Source organism: Onychostoma macrolepis, chromosome 24 (assembly GCF_012432095.1).
Source record: "Onychostoma macrolepis isolate SWU-2019 chromosome 24, ASM1243209v1, whole genome shotgun sequence".
Lineage (NCBI taxonomy): Eukaryota > Metazoa > Chordata > Actinopteri > Cypriniformes > Cyprinidae > Onychostoma > Onychostoma macrolepis.
Genome location: NC_081178.1, coordinates 25,881,385 through 25,901,124, shown reverse-complemented (window position 1 = coordinate 25,901,124; position 19,740 = coordinate 25,881,385). Strand labels below are relative to the sequence as shown.

The window sequence follows — 19,740 nt, the reverse complement described above, 5'->3', positions numbered from 1 at the left end:
AAAATACAAATATACAGAAGCTTGTTTCCACCATGGGATTAAAAAAAAAAAAAATAATTCCGATTATTAAAAAATTTTTTCCTTCTCATAATTGCAAGATATAAACCTGGAATTTTGAGAAATAAACTTTTTTTTTTTTTTATTTAACCACAAAATAAACATTTATTTTTTTATTTTTAAGATGTCTCACAATTCTGAGAAAAATTAAGAGAATTGTGAGAAGAAAAAAAAAAGTCGTATGATAAAAAGTCAGAATTACCTTTTTTTATGGCGGAAATGGGCTTCCATACGATACAGAGGTATAATGGGAATAAAAGTTAGTACTGATTATAAATAACATTCTTGTGAATAATAAAGCACATTTAAATTAGAAAAATTTATTTTTTTGAAATGGCTGAAATAAGCTTTCACATTAACAATACATATATAAAAAAACAGAAAAGCAGGATGAAAAACAAAACAGTCACTGGATTGATATACATTAAAATGCTTAAGACTGGAACCGTGGGGCAGGAGTGCACAAGCCGTCCAAATCCATACGTTTTGGATTTTCACATCACATATGAAAAGCATAAGATTGTCATCATACTGGTCATCGTCCAATAGCAAGGATGCAAATCTCTTAATCATGCCGCTGACGTCCATCGAGAGCCTCTGTCCCGTTCTTCTAGCTGCCTCTCTGATTCTGAAGTGGTCAGACACTAAAGGAACTGGACTCAGTATGTATGGGTGAGTGTCACTTTCACAATGGACATCAAGGCATCAGGAAGTCAAGCACACTAAACCGCTGCAGCCAGAGGAACTTCCTGTTTGCCCACTGCTTCTGACAAGTTGCTGGGAATATTAAGGAATTGAAAAAAACAAACCGTAACTGGTTACTGATGTGACACAAATCTCATCGCTTGTTAGTGTACTGCAGTTTTTTATGCATAACAATTATTTGCTTAGCCACAAACCAACAAATAAATTGACGTTTATTTTATTTTATTTTTTAACAGTGCATCATTTTCCCATAAAGCTTGTCTTTTTTTTTTTTTCTTCTCGAAAGCCTGCTAATTAGCTCCGCTCGTGTGTTTTCAGTTTTTAAAGACCCCTCAAGTCAATAACGTGTTATGTCATTTAAGTAAATTGAGTCATTCAACATTAAAGTAATAAATCACACGCTCGTTTCAGCTTTAAGGCTAGAGACCCTGCTAAAGACTTCTTTACACCGGTTTAACATTGTTTTCAGGTGATCCAAACATAAATGTAAAACCCTCGTTTCAGTAAGATTTTTATGTTTTTAGGAAATCAGTACTTTTATTCATGAAGGATGCATTAAATAAATGCTTTTCTTTTCAACTTTCTATTCATCTGTGATTCCCGAAAAATTAAATGTATGACGATTTTCACAAAATTTTCCACAGCACAACGATTTTCAACATTGATAATAATAATAAATGTTTCTCAGCAGCAAATCAGCATATTAGAATGATTTCTGAAGATCATGTGACACTGAAGACTGCAGTAATGATGCTGAAAATACAGCTGCGCATCACAGAAATAAATTACAGTTTAACACACATTCACATAGAAAATTTGATTTGAAATTGTAATAATATTTCACAATTTTGGATCAAATAAATGCAGCCTTGGTAAGCAGAAGATACTTCTTTTTGAAAAACATTAAAAAAATCTTACTGACCCCAACGTGATTGAATCACAAAACATTTCTGGCACCTTTTAATCACCTGTGTTTAGTTTTGTGTATTTGCGCTTGGATCACCCAGAACTGATGTAATGATGTGTCCATTATAAAAGAAGGGGCAAGTGAGGTGGCCTCAGAACTCTTTAAACAAACCTGACATGAATAGAATAAACTAAAAAGCTCTCAAATCTCTTGCACATATGCAAGTCCACACAGACCAATAGTGTTCTGTGCTTTCAGACAACATTACATGAATCTATGAAATCGACTGTATATCAGACTGTCCCGGGCCTTCATCTAATCTGACACACAAACACCAGGAAACATCGCAGATGAGGATTAGTTGGCATAGGTACATATGCACAAGGAGGAGAGTAAATGATCACGGACACTATAAAATGCAACATCTTTCACGGATTCGTTTGGCCAGACTTTTTCTCTTCTTCTTTCCGTTCTTTTCCTTGCTATCCTCCATCTTCCTCGCGCGAATTTCCCTCATGAGGTCAAAGAAAACCTGCAATCAAGACGGCACAGCATCTTGGAAAATGTATCACTATTCTCAATTAAAAAAATTAATTTAAATCAACATTAAATGCTCTTTACAAACCATTTACATCCATATAACATCACATTTCCAAGGATCTTGAAGGATAGTAAGACGGATTTGTGACGTCACCCAGCATGGAAGTTGTTTTACAGACAAATTTAGACTGATATATCATTACAGAGGCCTTTTTTTTTTTAGCTTAAAATACTGTGCACTGATGAATCATGTACATCAGTGCCAATATTGTTTTCATGTTGCTTAAAGGAATAGTTTACCAAAAAAAGAGAATGTGCTCATCCTCAGACGATCCCAGATCAGGATGAGTGTGTTTCTTCATCAGGTTTGTAGAAATGTGTCTCTGCATCAGTGTCTCAGCAATGGATGCTCTGCAGTGAATGGGTGCCGTCAGAATGAGAGTCCAAACAGCTGATAAAAACATCCACAGCACTCCAGTCCATCAGTTAACATCTGGAGAAGACAAAAGCTGAAACTAATCCAGCAAGAAATATAAATCCATAATCCATAATAACGCTTCCTTCAGTGAAAAAGTGCATCTGCTGTTGTCTCTCACATCAAAATCCAGCCACGTATGTGTTTAGAGCTGTTTTGTCTTGTAAACGCTGCTTGATCTGCAGATTTCTCTCCTGATTCACACCAGAACACTTTTTCACTGCAGGAAGCGCTATTATGAATTATGGACTTGTATTTGAGTTAAAAACGTCTTAATGCTGGATTAGTTTCAGCTTTTGTCTTCTCCAGATGTTAACTGATGGACTGGAGTGCTGTGGATGTTTTTATCAGCTGTTTGGACTCTCATTCTGACGGCACCCATTCACTGCAGAGCATCCATTGCTGAGACACTGATGCAGAGACACATTTCTACAAACCTCATCTATATCTTGGATGAGCTAAGAGTGAGGACATTTTCAGCAATTTTTAATTTTGTGGTAAACTATTCTTTTTCATATATATATTGTTTTATTAAACGTATAGCAATTGAAGCCCAAAAAAGTAGACAAGTAGGTTAAGAATGCATCCTTAAAACTCTTTTGAGAAAAGGATGTAGTTTCAATAGCATTTACACAGTAACTACTAACCTCTACGCTGGTAAACTATCAATTCAGGTTTACAGATCTGGTTTTGTAGTACTGACCTTGTCTACGTTGGCGCGGGTTTTAGCAGACGTCTCCACGTAGCAGACGCCCCACTGATCCGCTCTGGCCTTGGCTTCATCGGCGCTCACCTGTCTCCTGTCCTCCAGATCAGACTTATTTCCCACCAACAGGAAGGGGACGTTCTCGTCTTCCTTCACCCGCAGAATCTGCTCTCTGAGTGAGAGAGTATCAGTAAGTAGGGGTGTAATGGTACACGTATTCATACCGAAAATGTTCCCTACAGGTCTTTCGGATCGGTACGTATGTGTACCAAACAAATCATTACATTTTCTCAGGAAATTCAGACAATAAATGCCGTTTTGGCGCTCTTTCATATCGCCGTATACTAACGCCTCAGTTCTGATGGCAGCGCGATCATCTCTTCCTCTTTATTACTAGTTTTAACACGAAATAAACTTGAATGAACATCTCACCCCTCACGAAATCGCTCAATTAGTGTTTCAACCGCGGAAAGATGTGATTAAAAGAGCATCTGGCCAAATATTAGACTATATATTCATTATATCTCACTTTACCTGTTAGTGATATCTTAATTGTTTAATGTATATGTTTAAATACATATTTTATGAAACATGTTATGACTCTGTAAATGATCATATTTCAACAACAAAAAGAAGTTAACAATTTACATGTTTGTAATACAATTTTTTAATTTGAGTGTTGATTATTATATTTAAAAATAAATAGTAATTGAATTTAAGTTTTTCTGTTGTTAACTGTAACCTTATAGAAGGGCTCCCTATAGTTTAGAGCAGAAGCTGAGGTACATTTTTATAATTAATAATTTAATTTATTTAAAGAAAGTGCAATTTGTTCATAAACCATTGTTAAATTTAAAAGAAAAAAGCTATTTATATTTAGGTTTTTGTCCTTCTGCTGTAAAAAATAATAATAATGCCTTTGCAAAAATGTTTTTGCATTCAAACTTTAAACAAATAACTATTTAAAGTGCCATTACTAAATAAATAAATAAACTCGTAGACTAGTCACTCATTGGACAACTACCATAATCAAGCACTGTGGCCCAACCCTAATACAATTAGACAAAAAAGATCAGGGCATAAATAAGATAATCAATTAAAGAGCAACAGTTTAAGTCTAAAATCAATGCAGCTCTTTGAAATAAGCTCAGTGCTGTAAATCACCTGAAATCAGCAGTCGCTGCAAAAGACTCTAATTCGGTGATGGAGAAGACGCAGAGGAAGCCCTCGCCGCTGCGGAAGTAGTTATCCCGGATAGCCGCATAGTCCTCCTGACCGGCCGTGTCCAGAATATCTATCTGCACCTCCTCGCCGTCCAGAACCACCTTCTTCCTGTAGCTGTCAGCTTTCGTGGGCTCGTAGTCTTCCACAAACTGAGGAACAGAAGGTAGATGTGTAAAGGCTTTACATGCGAACAAATATTGATATACATATGCTGATAGGGTTTCATTTAACCCATTTATGACCTTTTAACCGATTAAAAACACTCAGCAAACTTCCATAGGGCCTAATAACAATTAAATATGTAATATATATTAAATAATCTAAATTAAAATAAAAAACATGTAACATTTCTTATACATTATAATCCGTCTTATGGAGTTACTACTATAGACTTTTCAGTTTCACTTTAATTTGAGTTAGTTTTAATTATTTTGTTGCACGTTTTGACATTTTTAGGGTTTTTTATATATTGTTTTTATTAATTTATTTTAGTACATCAAGTTAAAGTACATGAGAATGAATAGGCAATATATTTGATTTTTTTGTATTTTATTTTATATTTATCACATTTTATTAAATCAAGTAACAATTTTTTTAAAATAATTTTAGTTTTAGTTTTATTTAACTATAATAACCCTTTAAATATATATATATATATATATATATATATATATATATATATATATATATATATATATATATATTACACTGTAATATCTGTTGTTTTTGACTGAAGAAAATATAGTTCTTGAAACCTCTGAAGTCACAAACTGAATTGTGGTTAATTTAATATCAATTCTCCCAGTTTCTGTTAATCAATTTTGAAAACAAGCAGCTTTGTCATAATTACAGTAGAAATACTGGAAATGGTCACATTTCTGTTTTGTGTTCCCATTTGTTCCAAAGCAAAATAAGGAAAATTCCATAATAGTGTGTCTATTGACTTTCTAAAATAAGAAAAAAAAAAAGAAATTATATTTTATATATATCATGCTAGTTAGGGCTCCTGAATACGGTTCTCAAACTAACCAGGAACACGCAAGCTTTATTGACTACCTGCTTTAACCAGGCTTAACCAAGCAAAGGTTGATGCTTTTGGTCAAAAGCAGACCATGCAGCTGATATTGCCACCTGGACCAGCTATCAACTCTATCAAATCTGCTATCATTTTCAATAACAGCAAACTACAACACTTCATAACATTATGACATGAACAATGACATTTGTGACCCTGGACCACAAAGCCAGTCATAAGGGCCAATTTTCTTTTAATTGAGATTTATACACAATAAATAAGCTTTCCATTGATGTATGGTTTTTTATGATCGGACAATACTTGGCTGAGATACAACTATTTGAATATCTGGAATCTGAGGGTGCAAAAATGTCAAAATATTGAGAAAATTGCCTTTAAAGTTGTCCAAATGCAATGCATATTACTAATCAAAAATTAAGTTTTGATATATTTACGGTAGGGAATTTACAAAATATCTTCATGGAACATGATCTTTACTTAATATCCTAATGATTTTTGGCATAAAAAAAAAAAAAAGGATAATTTTGACCCATACAATGTATTGTTGGCTATTGCTACAAATATACCTGTGCTGCTTATGACTGCTTTTGTGCTGCAGGGACACATATATTAGCATTATTATGATTTCTGCAGGGTAAAATCATTTTAGTAATGTGTGGAAGGCATCCTCACCTCATCGTACATGAACTGCAGAGTTAAAGCAGACTTTCCCACACCGCCGCTCCCAACCATGATCACCTTGTGGAGAGCCAGCGAGTTCTGCCCTTTGGGCTTGGCTGCTGCCATGATGAGGATTGCTGCGGGGCAGGACCGAGAGGAGAGCTGGGAGGTTCGTGGGTCGGGTCGGGGAGGCTGTGAAGATGCTGAAGGTCACTGAAGTGAGGGGTTAGGGTGGCAGCTTGTTCCAGAGAAGATCATGTACTGCTCGTGTGTACCTGGACGAGATGAAGAAAAACATTCACATCTCTTTCTGTAATATTCTACTCATTACTTAGCCAAAGTTATGACTGTTTTCACTTAAAACTACTTGCTTATGTTCTCCTGACTAACCTAACGCATCTGCACGAGCATTTCTGTGACATCTGGGTCAGTGTTGTTATTGTTAACTAACACTAAAACTAACAAATATTGATTTTGTTCATTGAAAAAGCAATATGTGGTGAAAAACTTGGAAAAGTTGCCTTGGCAACCGAAACAAAATAAGGTGAAGTACTAATATTAATAAGACTTAAATCTAAATAAATTAGAAATATAAAAAAAAAGAAAAAAAAAATGACAAGCACAAGAAAATGACTAAAACTTAAACTAAAATTAAACTTAGAATTATAAAATAAGTAGAAGTACTAATTACTAAAACTGAATAAAAGGAATAGAAATATTATTTTATTTTATAAAATAGGAGTATAAAAATACACAGTACACATTACAAAATTACTAAAAATGTAAATTAGAAATAATGGCTTCTTGGCAACTTACTCAAATAAAATAAGCTAAATTGGTCGAAGTACTAATATTATGAAACAAATTTATTTATTTTTTTAAATAGAAACATATATTTAAATAATTCTACAAAAATGATAAAATTGAACAAAATGACTAAAACCTGAAAATACTGAAAATATAAGTAATAAAAGCTAATAATTCCAAATATCTAAACAATACTAAAATAAGACAGTTCTGGGTGGGGTTACAAGTGACTGATGACCTCAACATACATCACAGCAAAACAAACTGCTCCTCGGGTTACAAGTGACACCCGGAAACATCAGTTAGATGCGTTTGAGTTATTTTAAAGTTCAAGAAGCATCAGTTCTACAAAGAACAGAAAGAGACGACTCCCAGCCGAAGGAAATCCATAACACTGGTGATCTAAAGCTGATGCGAGGAAAGGACTGAATGATTCATAACAAGTGGTGTCATACGAGTCTGTGTGTGTACATCAGTACATATGAGCATATTATATATGCATGTGTGCGTGCGTGCGTTTGTGTGTGTGTATCATGCACAGACAGCGACAGGCCAGGGCTGGGTCTGCTAAACACAACAACAGCTTCACATTCAGACAGTCACAGTCTGCAGGCTTCAGCACAGCACACACATAAAGATGTGGGAGATATGATATAATATGATATGATATGTCTGTGATTTCACATCACTACTCATGGTTCATGTTTCTTGGCACACTGCAATCCAATGGTTACTTTGAATATGTACAATGATCATTTTATGCTATTCTTTATGAGTGCCATATTATGGGAATAATTCAATGCCATTGTGTTTTATTGAGGGTTACCATGGTATTAGCATCTGTTACTATGCTATCAGTACTTTTGTAAGAGTCATTTGTACTGTCTGCTCTCACACAGACAGACACACACACACACACACACACACACACACACACACACACACACACTAGCTAGCCATCATCTCTCTCTCTCTCACTCTCTCACACACACACTCTCTCTCTCTCTCACACACACACACACACACACACACACAATCTCTCTCTCTCTCTCTCTCTCTCTCTCTCTCTCATATGTTCATTAGCTTTCATCTATTAGCACCAGGTCTGGATTTAATATTACAACCACAATATTCATAACGCCTTCGGCTCCATATCTCCCTCGATAGCAGAGCTAGATCTTACCTTTGTGTCTGCTCGTTCAGCTAAAGGTAATCCAGAGACACAAGGACTCTTGGGAAGGAGGAGATTCCTCTTCCCTGATCTCTCTCTCTCTCTCTCTGTCTCTCCCGTTACTGCAGCCTCCGAACAATGTCATCAGATCCGGACCTAATGTGCTCTCAAACTGCACTTCCGTCTGTATTTACCGCGACTGAAGCCGGTCTCCGTGATCTCCGGTGTGGCAGCAGTCAGCGCTGGGTGTGTGTCGCGGATGATGATCCCGATAGGCGGGTCACATGGATCCGCTTCGGTTTTCCACGCAGGGAAGCGGCGCGCGGCGGCTGTCTGCGCATGCGCACTTGCGCAGGCGATCCCTCCAGATTCACAGAGCGCGCGCTGATTAGAGTCAGGCGGGAAATTAATTAGTAGGCCTCTAGAAAGTCTTTTTGAAGTTTGGCCGTTCGTGTTTATATACTTATCTCTAAGTTATGTGTTATTAATCTTGAGACAAATCACTTGAGCTCCAGTCTAAAAGCAATTAACGAGTGGCTAAAATGGAGTCCGAGAGCGAACCTGGTACGTTAACGTTAAAGCGAAATCTTGTTCGTTATTCGTGAAGACAGACGGTTTAAACTGGTCTAAGCTATCTAGTTTCTTTATTTGACCCTCTAACTCTAGCACTCTTCTATAAAAACATTTTCTATATATATTAAAAAAAGACCTCTAACACTAGCTTTATTGTTTTTCTATTATATTTGCTTTCGTTATATCTGTTATAATTAACAAAGAAAAAAAAACCTTGCTATGTGTACTGCGTTAGGCTAACTGAGACTTGTTATTGTTTGTTTGTTGACTTCGATTGCTTCTATTGTCCTCGTTTGTAACTCGCTTTGGATGAAAGCATCTGCTAAATGACTAAATGTAAATATTTAGCTGACTAAGATGGTCCGGTACCTCAAAACGGGTGGTCTGTCACCTCCGTAGGTCCTATAAGCATGAAGACCAAGACTTTACTGTCTCACCTGAAGTCCAAATATGCTGATAAATCTTGGAACGAGACCGTTCAGCTGGTGCGGAGATGCATGGTAAGAAAACTGCCTTCAAGAAATATCCCAAAATGAAAGTTCAGTAATTAATTCACTCCTGTGTCTTGTCTGCAGAGCTGGGTAGTAACTGATTACATGTAATCTGAATGACGTAATCAGATTCCAAAAATTAAGTACTTGTAATTAAATTAAATTACATTTTAAAATACTTGTAATCAGAATACAGTTACTTTTTTATGGGTTACATTACACAATAGCTATAATTTATTGAATTCCTCTCTTAAATTTTCCTTTCTAAAATAGCCTACCGCTTGTAGACACTCAAAGTCTTCCAGTTTTGTGGACCTTCACACTGAGATCAGTCAGATGGATTTTGACCACTGAATTTACAAAAAATATTTCATGTTTAAGAAGTGTTTCAACATTGCATCAACTACTGGTGAACACATTAATTTTATTTGAATTATCACTCGGTTGGTTATTTTAACTTGGATTACTTTGTCTTTCAAACACATTAAAATTCACAAATTCACCAACTTTTGTCAAATGATCCTCTTTCACCCAATATGTTTTAATTTGACGTACCCTTGAGATTTTAAAATTTATTTTAATAATGAAGTACCACATTTGCATGTTCATGGTTCTCTGATGTTGATTATGGTCACATGACATGCAAGTAAACTTTTTTTTTTAATCATTTTTTCAGTGTTTTATTTTGATTCATTATTTGTTTTAATTTAACATTTGAATTATTAACATTTCATTAAACTCATAATCCCCCTGCAGTTCCTTCACAAACCTTGGGAAACCTTGGCGTAATATAATATTTAATGCACTTCATGTTAATAACAACACATGGAATATATTTTCTTATTCTTTGTATTTTTATATCAGTATGGTACAAGACGAGAGCGAATATAATATTGTGGAATAGAGTCTGTGAAATGCATTAACGGCTTTGACGTTCTTCTAAAAATCTCTTTTTGTTTTCCACAAAAGAGAGACTGTCGTACAGGTTTGTAATGACGTGAGGATGAGTGAATAATGACACATGTTGTTTATATTACTTAAATTCACATTGCGCATCAAGCCATATAGCATCAGATATGCATGTGTGGGTTAAAGCAGGGTGATGTTATATGGGAGAGGTCAAGGCTGGGTCAATTATTGCGCATTAGAGTCCAAACTTAAGTCTCACAGGCATCAGCCTCAGATTTTTGCCGTTGTGCATGCACAACCTTCCAAATCTATTCCAGATGTTTAGCTTAAGACCGTTGCGGATTGCATAAATCAGTGCCAGAATAATATGCAAACAGCAGGTCGCTCTCCAGAAAGATGATTAAATCTGCGTTTCTCTGAGCAGCTGTAAGGTGCAGAATGGTGTGTGTTGGTTGGAAAGTCACTGCAGGATATGCTTGGGGTTATATTTTCTATAAATATATTCCTCAGTGCTTTTTAACAGTTCTCAGTATTGCTGTGGTGAAACGAGCAGGTGAGGAGTATTTTTCTTTATAGGAAAAAACAAAAGGAGACGGTAGAGTCTGTGAGCCAGTCGCACAATGTCTTCAGAAGATCAACGAGGCGCTCAACGGTGAGGATGTCCTTGAATTCAACTCTAACATAGTTCTGTGAATAAAAAATGTGTTTTTCTCCTTCTCTTATATTTCATGGCTGTTTGTGGTTTGTCTGTAGTGTCCTCCTTGACCGTAATGGTGTCCAGACTAGAGATGATTGCCAAGCAAAGAGGGTTTGAACTTTTCCTACACACAGATATCGCACTTATTGCTTACATTTTTCTAAATTCATGTTATTCATCTTTTTGTGAATGCTTCATCCATGATTCAGAGTTTTTTTTTTAATTTTTTTAAAGTAGATTTTATTTTGTCTTGCCCAAAAATTGCCACAGTTGCTGGCATGGTGTTAAAAAAAACAAACACTGGGATGTACTTCTCAATATGAAAGAAAAGATCTGTCATTAATTGTTACATTGGGACTTTAAGATGTGTACCTGGAGATTAAGTCAGAACCATCTTGTACAACCAATGGAAAAAGTGTGGATTATCCTGGAAAACCTGTTTGAACACAGTCATTATTTTTGCATTTCTGCGCAGTGCCAGCTGACATAGAAATTACACCTTTAAAGCGGTACTGAACTAATCGTTCATCAGAAGTTTCAGTATTTTTTTTCAGACTGTATTGACATAGACATCCTTGTTTGCGTTCCTCACAAGTTAATACTTTTTTTAATATTTTAAAACCTTGGATGAGTTTCAGATTTCATTGCTGCCCCTTAAACTCTGTGCGGCTGCCTCTTATCATTTTAGCTGACAGACTCCTGGTTTTTGTAGATTGGGGTCACATATGAGCCCCACAGAGACGGTGTGTTACCTGACAGCAGACCTGTTTTACGTCGAGGTGGTGCTGCTGCCGGGGGGAAGAGTGGAAGATGTGAGGGTGGCCCATCACGGCGAAGCTCCTGAGGTGAGACGATGTGCTTGTTATATTGTGGAAAAGAGTCTGTGAAATGCATTAACATGGTTTGGTTTTATTTGTAGTCCAGCCCATCACTCCTCCAGTTGTTGAGGTGAATAGAAATGTTCTTTATTTCAAGAGAAATATGTATTGAAATAAATTGGAGTTGGAGTAAAATGGTTATGGTATTCCTGCAGGATGAAGAAATTTCAAGAGTTCTCTCTAAAGTTGGAAGATCTTGCCTCTTTTTATAACATCCCAGGAGACAGGTATTGTTTTCCGGTATCTGATTATGAGTAGTGCCGGGCAACGATTAATCATGATTAATTGCATCTAAAATAAGTTTTTGTGTACAAAATAAATAAACGCAGTACAATCACTTATGTATATATAATTCACACACATGCATGAATATATTTATATATAATATAAATTATATGAATGAGAATTTATACATGTAAATATTTTCTATGTATATACTGTATGTCTATATATTAATATAATGTGTGTACTGTGTATATTTATTATGTAGACAAAAAGTTTTTATTTTGGATGTGATTAATCATTGCCCAGCACTAATTATGAGGTAATGATTTAAGCTGCTCGTATATTTCTGTAACTGTGACTGTTCTCTGCCAGTGATGTCAAGATTAAAACCTACGCCTCTCTTAAGCACCTGGAAACCGATCTCTTCAAAATATCCCATTTACCAAGGTGTGACTAACACCATACGTGTTTCTCAAGATGAAAGTCTGTTATCATATAATGCAGTGAACACTGTCTCCTCTAGGTCTTTGAGAGAAAGTGACCTTCACGTTGACCTCATTATGAACGGCAGGATTGGGAACATCCAGCCAGGCAAAGAGGGTACGCAAGGGAGAAACCGTCGTATCAGCATGTTTTATGTGAAATATTAAACTGTTATCTAATGTCTCCTTACTCACAGGAACTCCAATGACCGTCGAGTACTACATTAGTCCATTAGATGTTCTCATGGGGTTGTCAAACACAGGTATTAAAACAGTAACTTGGCACATAACTTCTAATCCAGTGTTATTTTTTTATCTATATATTGTTAGTTTTTGAAAGGTTTCTTTAACCTTTTTTTTTGTTTTAGTAATTTTTGAACGTTTTTAAATTGTCATTTTATTAGTTTTTTTCCTTTCAGTTTTAGTAGCCATTTTATTTTTGTTAGTTGCCAAGGCAGCATTTCTAATTTGTTTTAAATGCAAGCTTTTAATCTATTGTGTGTGTGTGTGTGTGTGTGTAATAAATATATATATATATATATATATATATATATAAGTTGTTCTAAGACCAGAACAGGTATTGTTTTGGTTTTAGGACAACTTTGAAAGGCTTTGATCCACTGAAAATGTTGACTACTGTATACATACATACATGCATGTGTGTGTATATACAGTCATGGCCAAAAATATCGGTACCCTTGGTAAATATGATCAAAGAAGGCTGTGAAAATTAATCTGCATTGTTAATCCTTTTGATCTATTATTGTAAAAATTCACAATGTAACCTTTCATTGGATAATGAGAATTTAAAATGGGGGGGAAAATATCATTATGAAATGTTTTTCTCTAATACACATTGGCCACAATTAACGGCACCCTTTTATTCAATCCTTTTTGAAACCTCCATTTGCCAGTTAAACAGCTCTAAATGTTCTCCTATAATGCCTGATGAGGTTAGAGACACCTGACGAGAGATCAGAGACCATTCCTTCATCCAGAAGGAACATACCATCTGTTGGTATTTGATAGAATCCATGATGCCATGCGTCTAAACAAGATGTCCAGGACCTCCAGCAGAAATATAGGCCCACAACATCAAAAATACAGCAGTACATTTCATTGTACACATGGGATACTTTTTATCCCTGTGTTCACCAAACCCATCTCGAGTGTTTGCTGCTAAAAAGCTTTTTTTTTTTTTCTTTAGTTTCATCTGAGCATAGAAGCCAGTCCCATTTGAAGTTCCAGTCGTGTCTGATAACTGAATATGCTGGAGTTTGTTTCTGGATGAGCGAGGATAATTTTTCTTGAAACCCTCCCAAACAACACGTGCTGATGTAGCTGCTGTTTGACAAGGTTTTCTGACCCTGAGACTCAACTATTTTCTGCAGTTCTCCAGCTGTGGTCCTTGTAGAGTCTTTAGCCGCTCAAACTCTCCTCCTCACCATGCATTAGGACGATATAGACACACCACCTCTTCCAAGCAGATTCATAACATTGTTGATTGGAAATTCTTAATTTATTGCTCTGATGGTGGAAATGGGGATTTTCACTGCTCTAGCTCTTCTCTTTAAGCCACTTCACTAATTTGTGAAGCTCAATTATCTTTTGCTGCACATCAGAAATATATTCTTTGGTTTTTCTCATTGTGATGGATGAATTTGGGCTTTGTTTTCCTCCTATTTATATTTCTGTGAAACAGGAAGCCATGGCTGGATAATGTCATGTTTATAATCACTCTGGAGTGCTCAAAATTGTGAATGAGCACTGGGTGCCAATAATTGTCCGTGTATTAGAGAAAAACATTTATTTCATAATGATACCCCCCCCCCCCCCATTTTAAATTCTTATCCAATGAACGGTTAGATTTTTGTGAATTTTTAAAATAAAAGATCAAAAGGATTAACAATGCAGATACATTTTCACAGCCTTCCTTGATCATATTTACCAAACAACAGGTCTATCTAACTATAAAATACCCAGTGGCATCGTTTTTAATCTCAGATTTACTTTAGTACATTAAGTTAAACTAAATTAAAATGAGAAGTTGAAAAAAAGTACATTTTAGATATTTATTTTCAGTTAATATATCTTTATTTCTATTTTTTTTTTTTGTGTGGTTTTAATTTGTGTTTGAGAACTAAAATAACCCTGAGCCTTATGCTTTTATGGGTTTTGAATTGAATATAGGTGAGGTTAGTGGTGGGCAGATTGCTCTGGTAACAGTGGGAAGCAGTGACGCCTCTCACAGGCTGCAGAGGGAGTCGCTGATCTCTTGTCCACCTCAGGTCGACTCTCTCGGGTGAGTACTGGAGTGTTGCATACCAGCTGTCTTTAGAAATTGTGACTTAAATTGTTTTGGTGACAGATTTTTGCAGCTAACACACAAGTTGCAGTTTCAAATAGAGACCGACAAGGAAATGGGAAGTAGTTGTGCCCTGAACAAATGCTTTTGACCCTTCGCAATTCCCTTTATCACCAGTCTAGAGCGAAGAATGAATGGTGCAATATTGATTTTTCTGACCCTTATTATACCAGCCAAGATTACATCTTCATATTTATTTATTTTTTCTCTGTGCTCTAGGTTTCCAGTGTTTCAGCCGCTCACTGAATCCTGCTCTGAATTACTCCCTGCCACCTTTCTTTTCAAACTACAGCCGCCGTTACCTATGCTTATTTCCTTCATAGACAAAATGGGCAGAGTCACAGGTGCATCATACATTGAGACATTATGGTTGAACCTTATCATGTACTGATGCCGAGTCTCTAAACATTACTCAGATGGAGTTATAGCTGAGAAACCCCAGCAGGTGGAGCCTCTACCTCAACTTCTCATGAAGACCAGCAAAACGCTGAACTCCAAGATCTCCTGGACAGAAAGGGTTCAGTTTGTTGTGGTCTGTAAAGCCACCAAACTTTGCATAAACAACTATGATAATTACATATATTGCAAAGAGAGATTACAGGATAGTTTTGTTTGTTTCATTACTGGCAAACATACATTATTTGCATTGAACTGTACTCGTCATTCTTTGCTGCTAGAAGATGTTTATTTTGGGACAGCAAAAGCAGATGTTAATTAATTTGCTCTTCTCTGTTTCGGTCTTATTTACCTTGGTTACTGTCTTTAATGTTTCTCAGCCATTGCCTGCCTCGGAGTACCACAGTTATGTGTTCCCTGGGGCCGAATGGGGCAGAGAGTCCTGGAAAGGAGCCTTAATTCACACAGTCCCCTTCACACACCCCGGCCACGTCCCTGCCTTACTGGATCTCCTTCGCCATCAGTCTGCCATCAACGTCCTGCTGGCAAGCTGCTTCAGTGACCACAGCCACCACATAGGTTATTAATACAGCTTATTCATGCATTCAGCTGGCAGTAGACTGGCAGCACATTCTCTCAGACTCATTTGCCGTAATTTAAGATGGAGCTTTTGCCTTCTCACTTTTCATGAACTGTAGATACTGGCTTACTTTATGACCTGAGATGTGAGATCCTTCCAGAATCAGACCACTGCCTTTCTGTTACATTCAGCCTTGATGATGACAACCACCTGGCTGTTCGTAAGGACCATTACACACTATATTAAAAATATGCATTATAATCAGAGCAGCGGAATCCTTGGCAATCTTCAAGAATTGGCTAAAAAAAATGTATTCTTTTAAAAAAAAAAAACTAACACTAGCTTTTCTAATCTTTTTGTATTCTATTTTTCTTTTTATTATACAATTAACAAAAAGCCAAAAAAAAAAAGGCCCCTAACACTAGCTTGCGCCATTCTTTTTCAATTCTATCGGTTTTCATATATATATATATATATTTTTTTTTTTTCATATTAACTAAGCAAATTCATTGCATGCTGTCTGAAATGTTTTGCATCATATTTTGGCACATCTGGAATGCTGTGGAAACCAGTCAGCATATGTACAATATGAAAATGTAATTTTATGTGTTAGTTCAAGTGACTGTGGTGGACTCTCATCAGATGAGCTGCAGACTTCTGATGCCTAATTTTGTGGATCATAAATTGGACGACTACATATCCAGGGTCCTTATGCGGTGCGTCCAACACTTTGCATCACTATTGCACATGCTCACTAATAAACTCAAACCTTAAAGGGTTTGTTCATGCAAAAATGAATATTTCCATTAGTTACTCACCCTCATGTCATTCTAGATTCATAAGACATTTGAGATTTCCGTTCCTCCGTTGAAAGTCAATTCACCCAAAACTTTAACATAATAAAAGAAATCCACATGAATGAAACCATTTAATCCAGGTCTTCTGAAGAGACATGGTCACTTTATATAAGCAGATTTATTTATTCTTTTTCACATAGAAACATTGTACGTGCACTGATCATAGTGCCTCTGAAAAACTTTGAACAAGTTCATAGACATCATGAATGGAACGGTTTAATCGGAGTCTTCCGAAGAGACACGATCACTGAATATGATAAAACAGCGATTTTAGATTTTCACATACAAATATTGATCAATGCACAAAGCACATGATATATGGTCAACGAGAGCTCAAAACATGTTTGCTTAACACACGGAGGACAGAAATCTCTCAAGTTTCATTCAAAACATCTTAATTTGTGCTTCAACAAAAGTCTTGGGTTTGAAACAACCTGAAGGTGAATAACATGATGACTGAATTTTATCGGTGAACTATCCCTTTAAATAAAAAACAAAAAGGAAGTTATGGACTGACGTAATCTTCTGAAAGCTCTGCAGATTTCCACAGTATTTAAACACCCTCTTGTTTGCAGAGTCCAGACCTTCCATGTTTACTAAATATTTTGCTTTCACCTTCCTGTAATCGTGTAGTGCTCTCAGATTTTATGTTCTCTCAGATATTCTGCAGATTTTTACCCCAAAATGCCCAGAAAATGTTAATGCTTCAAAGTGAGCCTTGTCCCAGACTGCTGCTCGTTCTCTGGAAACTCCCTCCGTTCATGAATCATCCTTCACCCGTTTGTTTTTCTGTCCAGATGCATGTCCGTTCCCATCACGATGAGGGCCATACGCAGGAAAGTGACGCCTCCCTCCTTACCTGCAGCCGACCCAGAGTCCTCTGCTGCGATGGAGAGCACTGATCAGTCTGTTCCTGATATCATCAGCACCGTCCGCCCGTCTGCCTCCGTCTCCTGTGATGCCGCTGAGGATGTGATCATGGCCTCTCCTCCTCCAGTCTACTATCTCATGTCTGTTGGTGACCCAGCGGCTGATAATGTGAATACAGATGCAGTTGCTAACTGTTCCCCCTGTGCTTCTCTGGGTGTGTATTCACACTGGGCGACCAGTGGACTTCCTCCAGAGCTTCTATAGTGCGAGGAGAGGTTTTACTACAGAGAATTTTAAGAGATTTCTTACACCATTTTAGTGTAATCGTTAATAAAAAATAAAAGTTATCTTAAAAGCTTATAGAAAGCGGCTTTATCCCGTGAATTCAAGTCTGACTACTAGAAATCAGAGCTGTTCCTGGTCATATTGTGCATGATTTATCATGCACTTGTTGCATTTATTTTAAAGAGGGGAAAAAATACTTATCTTCATTATTCACTGAATCACAGAATAGTCTTTATTACGAAACCAACTGCCAAATGCAGCATTTTTAAGTGCACTTATTTATTATTATGCATGGATCACTTCCAGAAGCTGGCTAGTGGTTGTCTATGGGACACCCTTAGTATTTCTGCCAGGGTCCAAAATTAACAATTTTAATGTGTGAAAATCTGCTATGGCAAGTATTTGTGCTCAGCGAACGAGATGCTTTAGATTCTCCCTGTGGTTTTCCACCATAAGTTATGTTAACTCATTCCTACAGTTTCATAAGTAAAATCTGCTTGAATGTGGTGTTCCATAAATTTTCTTGTCATTTCAATGCTTAAGCCGCACAATGAATTATTCTAATTGTATAAAATAAAACATCCAAGTGCCATTTTAAACCTAAGAATATTTTTAAAAAGGCATATTAATACATGTAGCTTCAAGGAACATTTTCCGTATGATAATGTGAAGCACATGCAGAGCATCCAAGTTCAGTTAATACATTGACACAACTAAAATAAGTATCCTGCTCCAAATGTCACATCTGGACATTCGGGAACAAAATGTGCCGTTTTTTTTCTATATTAATACAAATAGGGAGTAATGCATGTCAGACACCCTCTGCTGGACAAAATCACATCCGACGTGGTCACAGAAGATGATAGCGGGTTAAAAAGTAAGTTATGTTAAAAGCACTGCATACAGTAACACATTGCTTTGATGCCGTTTGACAGCTACAGTATTGTTCAAAATAATAGCAGTACAATGTGACTAACCAGAATAATCAAGGTTTTTAGTATATTTTTTATTGCTACGTGGCAAACAAGTTACCAGTAGGTGCAGTAGATTCTCAGAAAACAAACAAGACCCAGCATTCTTGATATGGACCCTCTTAAGGCTGTTGAATTAGTTGAAAGGGGTGTGTTCAAAAAAATAGCAGCGTGGCATTCAATCACTGAGGTCATCAATTTTGTGAAGAAACAGGTGTGAATCAGGTGGCCCCTATTTAAGGATGAAGCCAGCACTTGCTAAACATGCATTTGAAAGCCTGAGGAAAATGGGTCGTTCAAGACATTGTTCAGAAGAACAGCGTACTTTGATTAAAAAGTTGATTGGAGAGGGGAAAACCTATAAAGAGGTGTGAAAACTTATAGGCTGTTCAGCTAAAATGATCTCCAATGCCTTAAAATGGAGAGCAAAACCAGAGAAACGTGGAAGAAAACGGAAGACAACCATCAAAATGGATCGAAGAATAACCAGAATGGCAAAGGCTCAGCCAATGATCACCTCCAGGATGATCAAAGACAGTCTGGAGTTACCTGTAAGTACTGTGACAGTTAGAAGACGTCTGTGTGAAGCTAATCTATTTTCAAGAATCCCCATAAAGTCCCTCTGTTAAAAAAGGCATGTGCAGAAGAGGTTACAATTTGCCAAAGAACACATCAACTGGCCTAAAGAGAAATGGAGGAACATTTTGTGGACTGATGAGAGTAAAATTGTTCTTTTTGGGTCCAAGGGCCACAGGCAGTTTGTGAGACGACCCCAAACTCTGAATTCAAGCCACAGTACACAGTGAAGACAGTGAAGCATGGTGGTGCAAGCATCATGATATGGGCATGTTTCTCCTACTATGGTGTTGGGCC

General features: G+C 36.7%; 2 protein-coding genes across 3 annotated transcripts; one reads left to right on the top strand and one right to left on the bottom strand.

The window, feature by feature from the left end:
* Positions 1-361: 361 nt before the first annotated feature.
* ralaa (v-ral simian leukemia viral oncogene homolog Aa (ras related)) lies at positions 362-8,439 on the bottom strand. 2 transcript variants are annotated; one of them, XM_058765339.1, is made up of 5 exons: positions 8,301-8,439; positions 6,323-6,585; positions 4,555-4,763; positions 3,388-3,562; positions 362-2,201 (listed from the first exon to the last, which is right to left on the bottom strand). In XM_058765339.1, the coding sequence occupies exons 2-5, from the start codon at positions 6,434-6,436 to the stop codon at positions 2,079-2,081; spliced, it is 621 nt and encodes a 206-aa protein (XP_058621322.1). In that variant the 5' UTR covers positions 6,437-6,585; positions 8,301-8,439; the 3' UTR covers positions 362-2,078. The 2 variants fall into 2 exon arrangements, with proteins under 2 accessions (XP_058621322.1, XP_058621323.1); XM_058765340.1 differs by having other exon boundaries at positions 362-834.
* A 274-nt stretch (positions 8,440-8,713) lies between these two features.
* zgc:111976 (mediator of RNA polymerase II transcription subunit 1-like) lies at positions 8,714-18,612 on the top strand. Its single transcript, XM_058765338.1, has 17 exons — positions 8,714-8,852; positions 9,261-9,361; positions 10,838-10,913; positions 11,015-11,069; positions 11,671-11,803; positions 11,878-11,906; positions 11,992-12,063; positions 12,434-12,508; positions 12,585-12,661; positions 12,741-12,806; positions 14,734-14,845; positions 15,128-15,252; positions 15,325-15,440; positions 15,685-15,883; positions 16,003-16,104; positions 16,498-16,600; positions 17,539-18,612. The coding sequence occupies exons 1-17, from the start codon at positions 8,831-8,833 to the stop codon at positions 17,873-17,875; spliced, it is 1,800 nt and encodes a 599-aa protein (XP_058621321.1). The 5' UTR covers positions 8,714-8,830; the 3' UTR covers positions 17,876-18,612.
* Positions 18,613-19,740: the final 1,128 nt, after the last annotated feature.